The following is an 8,677-nucleotide window of genomic DNA, read 5'->3' on the forward strand; positions in this document are numbered from 1 at the left end:
AATTTGACAAAAAATTTCATTATATAATTATTTAGTAATAACGCTAAATGACAATAAAAAGTGGCAATAAAAGTGTAAAAAAAAGTACGTATTGCTTCAAAGTAGAACGAATCGTCGCCATATGTCCATTTGACATTTAAATCTTTGTTTTCTTAATCAAGTCCATATAAAATATAAAAATAACTGCATTCCAAGAATAGTTATTTTTAATTTTCGCTTACTTGCGTTAAGTGCCACCCAAAAGCATAAATACACACATCTATATACTTATTCACATATAAACATACATACATATGTACATACATATATGCCAGTTGTTTTCCTAAGTCGGCACAGTTTCATTTGACAAACTCTCACTTCCGGTCGTTTCAAACGCCTTAGAACAGTTATCAATTGATTTTACCGTTCTAATTAGAGATTTGCTCAACAGCAGGCGCAAAGTTTATTTATAACATATTTCTTCACTTCTTCCATGATTGCCTGATAAACTTATCAAAGTGTTTGCTAAGTTGGCGAAGGTGTGTCAATTTGTTTTCGTTTGGCGAAATACTTTTGTCGACTTTGATAGTTGAACATGCAGCTCTGCTGCTTTTGAAATAATTCATGTTAATATGTTGCGATGTTTGATAACTAATTCAATTAAGGAAGCGCAAAATTTTTTCAATCATGGGTTATTTGCTATAATTATAAGTTTGATAACCATAACTTATTTTTATTAAACTTTTGTAGACATTTTATAATATTTAGTTTCTGTTATGAATGAAAATATTTGTATAATCGTCCAATCATTGTAATAATAATGAAATATGTCACATACGCCCCCAAATATATGGCTTAGTTCAATACCTCTTGAGGTTAATTTCTTAATAAAACCGACAAAATACGACCTAAGTACTACATATATGTACTACATAGTTTTTAAGAAACGAAAAATTTTGGCATTTTTATTTTTATAACCTGAAAAAGGTATATCTTGCAAAATGCTCGTGAAGGAAGGATCGACACATACATCTTTGTCGATTTCAAAGCTGAAAATTGACTTTGAGCAATACCAAAAGCTCCGTCCGGTTCGGGAAAGACCTCGCCGAGGCGTTAGATACCAAAAAAGGTTTCAAGCAGGCGGTATTTCTACCGTGCGACTTCTTTAATCTACTCTTGTAGAAAATATTGCGAACTGCAGAGCTGAACAGAGAACTACAATCATCTATAAGAGTGTACAGCTGCTGAAATTGATAGTTCTGCTTTCTCCAGACTTGTTAAGGATGCGAAACAAATGAGGCTGATTGTAACGAACAAGACGAAATATATCCCGTCATCAAAGAAACAGTTGTCGCACCTGCGTCTTGGCTCCCACGACACTGTTGACAGTTATAACTCCAAAGTTATAGATGATTTCGTCTATCTTGGAACCAGTATCAACGCTAACAACAATGTCAGCCTCGATATACAACGCAGAATAAGTTTTGCCAACCGGTGCTGCTTCAGTCTGAGTAAGCAATTGAGAAGTAAAGTCCTCTCTCTACGAAGAATGACCAAATTCTATAAGTTACTCATTATTTCCATCTTGCTATATGGTGCAGAGGTATGGACGATGACAACATCTGAAGAGTCGACGTTACACGTTGACGAGAGAAAGTTTCTGCGGAAGATTTATGGTGCTTTGCGCAATGGCAACGGCTAATACCACAATTGTTAGGACTATGAGCTGTACGAGATATACGACATAGTTCAGCGAATTAAGAGAAAGGGGCTAGGCTGGCTAGGTCATATCCTCCGAATGGACGAAAACACTCCAGCTCTGAGAGTATTCGATGCAGTACACGCCAAGGTAAGTAGAGGAAGATCTCCACTTCGTTGGAAAGACCAGGTGGAGAAGGTTGAAACCCCCGTTTCTTGGACCCTATAAAGTACTGATATAACTGATAAGCATTAGGAAATAAATCGATTTAGCTATTTCCTCGATTTTTGAGATATCGATATGAAATTTTTCACAACCATCTCCTTCTCAAGAAATTGTTAATTTTTTATTTGACGAGATTATTGTCTAAGGCAAAACTACCATCTCCAAATATGTTAGTATATTGTTTAGTCTGAACTATTATATTATGTAGTATATAGTTATCATAAAAAAAAGCCAATTTGAAAGATATAAAGCTATATAGTTTCGGTTCACGATGGAATTCCATTCGCCAAGTGCATGGCTAATTGGATCATATGCGTAAGAACCATATTTATAGGAGAATTGTCCACATAAAATGGTTAGAAGTATCGAACAAACCTCTGTATGACGACCAAAAGCTTTCATGAGAATAAGAGTAATCCAGGAGTTTAATGTTTCTAAATTATTTGCTTATGTGACTTACTTACTATTGAGAAAAATTCGACTGAAAGAGAATATAAAAGTTAATCGATATCAAAATAGTTACATTTTGTGAGACTATTTGTTGAAATTATATACTTGTATTACCAGAAACCGAAAAAGAGCAAAATCACTTGTTGAAAAATTAATACTGAAATTTTAAATTAATTAATAACTTAATTAATAACTGTCTATATGCATACAGAAATCTAGTTCTAAAGCGTATATTCACTTTTATTTTATTTTTATTCATATAAAACCTTTAATTATTAACATATTGAGCGTAGTACGAGTAATTCCAATGCATCTCTTTAGGCTGTTACACAATACGAATATATAAGCAAACTACTACCGTCGTGAGTGTTTTCGAACATAACATTGGCTACCACTTTCAATTATTGTGCTGATTATGCTGTTCCTTAACTGAGCACCGCTCGCGAATGACATGACAGATGGATGAGCCATGCTTGCAAGCCGATAGCTTTATACGAGAGCACAGTGTTCACGGTTCGAGCAAAAACGTAGATTTATTAAATTAAAAAGGTTACTAAAGGTTTCAAAAAATTGAATATTTTTTATTGTTTTACTCTATTTTACAACAACTCTAGAATATTTTCCTAAATTTTCAAACTGATCCACTCAAATCTTTAAATGCGTTTCTTCGCGAAACTGTGTTATTGAAGACGGTTAGCAAGACTTTTCGAGACCTTCTCAACCGATATTCATGAAATTTTGCACAGGTCTTTGAGAAACAATTCTAAAGGACTTGGACGCAGGATTTTTTTCGATTACAACTATTTGTAAAAAAAATTTCGCGAAATATTCACTAAAATTTTAATCTTTGTTTTGTAAAATCGTCTGCCAAACGGCGGCATTGAAAATTTTTTCTTCTAAAAATTTCGAATTTTTTCGCTAATTGCGTATGTTTGTAATAATAAAAAGTTCTAATAAAATATTCCATTTTTTTAAGAGAAAAAAAAAATTTTGGAAAAAGGGCTGCTTTTTAGCCGAGGAAACCCATCAAACCCCTGAAGTAACGTAAGTCATAATTTTCGCCGTATGAAGTTCCGCTCATTTTCACCTGCTCGTATATGTATATATAACTTCACGCTTATTATTTTAACAATTTACTTACAATAGTGCCATCTTAAAACCACGGTGCATCAATTGCAGTCGTTGTCAGTGTCTACGTTGCAACGACAGCCCGGCTGCCTGTTGCAGCACATTTCAATAATCATTTATTTGACAAGCAACTTGACTTCCAGATCAGCAAAAAAAATGTGCCTTTTCAGTTCTCCTTTTTATCTGATTTGCAAGTCTTATTGGCTCGCTTTTATTGCGTGTGCGCGCCTGCAGGCAGAGTGAGAATCGCAAACATACAAACACACAAGCGGCCGCTGCAATTATTTATTCGCGTCACCATCTTCCCTGTCGGGTTGAGTGTGGCGTTCTCATTAATTACACATTACAATTCATGTAAATGATACTTTTTAGCACCCATAAACGCTTCACACAGGTTTATTTGATCAATTATAGGCTTTTAACTTTTGCCCAAGAAATTACGAACACAAATTCACATAAGCACGACATTTGCTTATTTCTTCTATAAGTATTTCAAAACATTCAAAAATAAAATTTTCTATTCATGCAGATTCCCTTCTTAATAGCACAACATGCCTGCCGCCACAAGCCTCCCACCCAACCGCAAGAGCATGTGGTGGCATACTTGTGGGCTCGTCTAACTCTTCTGCATTCCGCAATGCCAGCGTACTGGCTAATTTTGACTTATTCGCACGAATTCCTGACAAGTGACAACCTGACTGCACCGAATTGACAAAATTATCTGAAATATGCGACATTCGTGAAAACGTTCCGTCATTCTAAAACATTGAAACATTGAAACAGCGAAACAGAGGAGCACCAGAGTCTAAGACGTTTACGCCAAATGCCAAAGCAAAAGAGTCGCGGAGGCGCGTTTGTTGTTATTTGCGCGAAATATGATTGTGCATTTATGAACATGCAACTATATGGATGTGTGTGTGTGCGTGTAGTTTGGCAACGCGAGATTTTTATTTTTAGGTGACATACCCTCGGTTGGACGTCCGCTGGTTAGCGAAATATCTTGCCTGTCAATCAGTTGCCAGCGTCATCTTTTTCTTGTTTTCTTAATTGTTGTGTTGTGTTTGTTTCGTAGTCAGTTTACATATGCTTATATTTTCATGTATGTAAATTTGATTTCTGAGCGTTCGAAATAAAAACTTGCTTTTTGGACAGGTCCCAAAGCGCTTTTGAAATATTTCAATAATTTGAACTCGTTAAGTGGCTCAAAATTCCAATTGAAACATAGCCATATACACATATAAACATATATATATCTGATAATAAAAGACAATAGAAAACTGTAGGTAGGAGGACCCTGCCGTTGCAATTGAGAACTCATTCTTGGAGAGGCTTCCTTAGAGGTGTCTAGGAACCTATTTTTCAGAGTGCCAAACGAAAAAAAAAAATTTTTTTTGAATCACCCTAATGTATGTATATACATATATATGTAGTCTAATTATTAATTTTTGTTAATTATAGTATGCTTTGGCTTACAGAAATGAAATTGTTTAAATTTAAATTTCAAAAATTTCTTTCATGACAGTTATAAGGTATGAGTTATATCACTTATAAAATAAAAAGAATTATTGGATTAGATGAAAATATTCTTAGATGGTATTAGAAACTCAATATTGGATACTTGTGTACCAAATACTTGCGGAATCGCCGGCACTACAAAAGCCGATGAGTTGGCTAGGGGCGTACTTTTGCTTCGCTCACAACGAAATCGGATCGAGCTTCATATGTATATCTCCATTGCCGTCTTGTAGTGTAGAACTGGACATCTCGTGTTGATTTCGCTTGATAACTTCCTCCGTTATAACCAATAATAAGTAAGGCCCAAATAACTATTTTAAATGATATTGGTTAGCTTTAAGCTCAGCAGCTAACCGTTAGCAAGCATTGGTCGATCTTCTGAACTACTTGCTTTTAGTAAAGTTCAGCTAGCCACAATTGTAAAAGTTCTTACTGGAAATTGTCCTATAGTCACTCAAGCGGTAAGGCTAAAAATCTTGCTGGAAGCACGTGTGGAAGTTATATGGAGGAGCCACAGTTGGCAACATCCAGGTGCTCTTTCCTCCATTATCTTAATCTTACCTTTGGCGAACCAGCACACTTAGCCGAAATCGGCATTAACATATGACACAATCGACCGAAAAAGTAGTTTCTTTGGGTATTTTTTTGTTTATGAAGAAATGATATAAAAAATATGTCTAAAAGATGAGTAAGATTTTGCTTCCTAAAATTATTTCAAATCCAAAGACAAAAAAATTTATTATGGATAAAAGTGAATACTTAAGCACTAGTATAATTATTGATTTTTGAAAAAATCGTGAAGAAGATCCTGTGAAGTTTTCAAGTAAAAGGGAAACATTGGAAGTTTTGTGAGCCTATTATTTTAAGATAAAATTAAAAAAAGAAACAAAAAGAATAATGAATTCTAAGAAAAAAAAAATAAATTAATTAAACTCTTTTAAACACACTCATATGTATCTCCAAACTATTTGCCGGGTCAGCTTTCAGAGAAACACATTTCAGATTATGTACATTCTAAATAGGGGAAAAAATGTTGAAAAAGTTCCTTACAAAGATATTCAAATTGTTAATCCAAATTTAGCTACTTTTTGGTTTCTACATAATTTTGGTAGAACCGGATGTTTTCTGAGTCTTCTGAGACTTCAAAAAGTGAAACTACCGTTTAAAATACTCAAGTGTTGAATAAATTGTTGAAAAAAATATCTTTGAATGAAAAATTACTTAAATGACATTAGCAATAGTCTGCAACTCTCAAAAAATACCTTTTCATTTCAAAGTACTGGAAAAAATATGAACAATAAATATTTATATGAGGATAAAGTCGAAATTTCTGGTTGCTTAAACATCAAATAATTTTTATTTTTCATGGACTAGTACCCGGATATTGACGAAAACCTCTGCTAATCTCAAAAAGTTATGTAGCATTTATGAAAATTTTACCAAATGGTGGGCAATTATGATTATGAAGGGTTTCCAAGAAGCAAATTCTTGTACTCGACACATAAATTCTTGGAAATGTCTGCGATAATCAAAATAGTTGTTTCGTGCGTGCCAAAGTACGTTAGTAAAGCATTATTATGTCTAGCACATACAAATATTTTAAATTCCATAATATTACCTCTACTACTCTCATACTATCGCTTACCGCTTTGGCTGCAAAAATTACCACGTGCGCTTTACATTCCACTAATTTAATTATAGGTGGAGTTGCGATAATTCGATAACGACTATCTCAAGAGCAAGGCAAGTAGATTACGATGCATATGTATGTGTGTATGTGTGTGAGATTAATGAAAATAAACAAACTTGTTAGTTATTACTTTTAATTGCGGTTCTTAGGTTTGTGTATGACGCTTTTCAAGAATGTGAATATTTTTTACAAAGGTACACAACTTCGAAGTCCTTGTGGTAGGTATGTATTTATTTTAGTTTTATTGACTACAAGTTTTCTCTCTTTGCTTCAATTGTGAAATGTTCCGTTTTTGGCAATCTTTCACACATTTCCACGGAACATTAAAAAAAAAAACTCTCACTCACCTTGTGGTTTGGGTACATTGCGCTTCAACTGCATCCATTTGTACGTTGGCAAGTTGCTGGCTTGATTCGGGGATTTGTTGTGTGAGCCGGCTTGACTGGATGAGGAGCCCGGCGATGACGGCAATCCTGTGCAGTCGGGCGAGACGACTTGCTGGCTGCGCGAGCTTAAGCACGGCCCATTTGGCGAGCCATGTTGTTGTTGTAATTGCGCTTGATGCTGTTGCAAATGTTGTTGCTGTGTTTGTGTTTGCAGCTGATGCGGATGTTGGGGTGGCGCCACTGTTTGCATGTGCGCCATATTTAAAGGATGCATGCCTAGTGGCTCCATAGGAATGCCAGCATCCATTGTGTACCCACCACCCATGTGCTGATGATGCCACATTTGAGGTGCTGATTGTTGTTGACTTGCTGACATGGCTTGCTGCATGAGGGGTTCGTCGAATGGCAAGCCTGAGCCACCGCCATATGCGGAATGCAGCACAGCGGCGTATTTTTCCTCCACATTAGCGCCACCGCCGCCACCATTATTTGCGGGCAACGAGGCATAGTTGTGTTGCATTTGTTGTTGTTGTTGTACGTGCGTTGGCGCATTTTGATTGTATAAGCAATCCAAATTGGTGTAGCTTAAGCCATTTTCGGAGCTTATGATTGGCGCATCAATTGGCGCCGTTGTATTACCGTGCACAGCGTTGGACGCGGACGTCGGCGAGTTGGTGGCAGGCGGTATTGCCGCCACTGCAGCCGTTGCATAATAGGAATGTACCGAATCGCTTTCATAGTAAGAATCTGTGGGCGAATGACTGGAAGGGTGCAACGGTGTGCCCGAGGCGGGACCCGTGCCAGCACTCGAAGAAGTCGTAATGCCATATTCGGCGGCACTTGGACTGAAAAGGTGTGCGTGCGGGTACATCGATTGCTGCTGCTGTGCCTGCGACTGTTGTTGTTGTAGTTGCGAGCCAATAGCGGTGTTTTGATTGAGGACCGTTGGTGCTTGCTGCAACGAGGGTGGTGGGGGCGTTAATTGTTGTTGTTGTTGTTGCGGGTAATAGTTTGGCGACACACCGTCCGTCACATAGCCGGCATAACCCAACGGGTGTTGGTGGTGGTGCGTCTGATGGTGATGCGTGGGCATGGCCGCGGCTGCAGCTGCCGGAAAATAAGCATTGGGGTAACCGGTTGATGAGACTACAGCGGCCATATCGGCGGCGGTGGCGGCACTGTTGGCATGATAGCTGTTCTGATGATGTGGATGGTGATTGCCGTACATGCTGCTAATGTCCATCATATTGAAAAGCCGCCAAGTTTGAGAGCGATATTGAATACACACGGGTGCAAGAGTTTACGACGAGTTAATAATCAATTCACTTTCGTTTTCTAAAGTTATTTAAATGTAAGAGGCTTGCTTGGGTATACACTTTCACTTTACACGCTTTGATTTTGAATTTTTGCTATTTGTATTTGTATTTGTTTTCGCACAAATCTACGTTTTACACAAATTGGCACACAATTGATTACTAGCTAAACTTCTAATATTTGCTAACAGTACGAAAACATCATACACTGCTGGCAGTACATTGCGTTCAGCCGAACACGCTAAGCGTTTAGTTACTTAGAATTTGGAATTTAACACAATTTTTACACACT

The 8,677-nt window shown here is 36.9% G+C and overlaps 1 protein-coding gene across 1 annotated transcript in view; it reads right to left on the reverse strand.

Moving 5' to 3' along the window:
• LOC108970369 (homeotic protein labial-like) overlaps nucleotides 1–8,339 on the reverse strand; it is a 36,015-nt gene extending 27,676 nt beyond the window's left edge. The window contains exon 1 of the mRNA XM_018935705.1: nucleotides 7,034–8,339. Coding sequence (XP_018791250.1) covers nucleotides 7,034–8,318 — 1,285 coding nt within the window. The 5' untranslated portion in view covers nucleotides 8,319–8,339. The remainder of the gene's footprint in view (nucleotides 1–7,033) is intronic.
• Nucleotides 8,340–8,677: the final 338 nt, after the last annotated feature.

Source organism: Bactrocera latifrons, unplaced genomic scaffold (genome assembly GCF_001853355.1).
Source record: "Bactrocera latifrons isolate USDA-ARS-PBARC rearing strain unplaced genomic scaffold, ASM185335v1 scaffold_3, whole genome shotgun sequence".
Classification (NCBI taxonomy): domain Eukaryota; kingdom Metazoa; phylum Arthropoda; class Insecta; order Diptera; family Tephritidae; genus Bactrocera; species Bactrocera latifrons.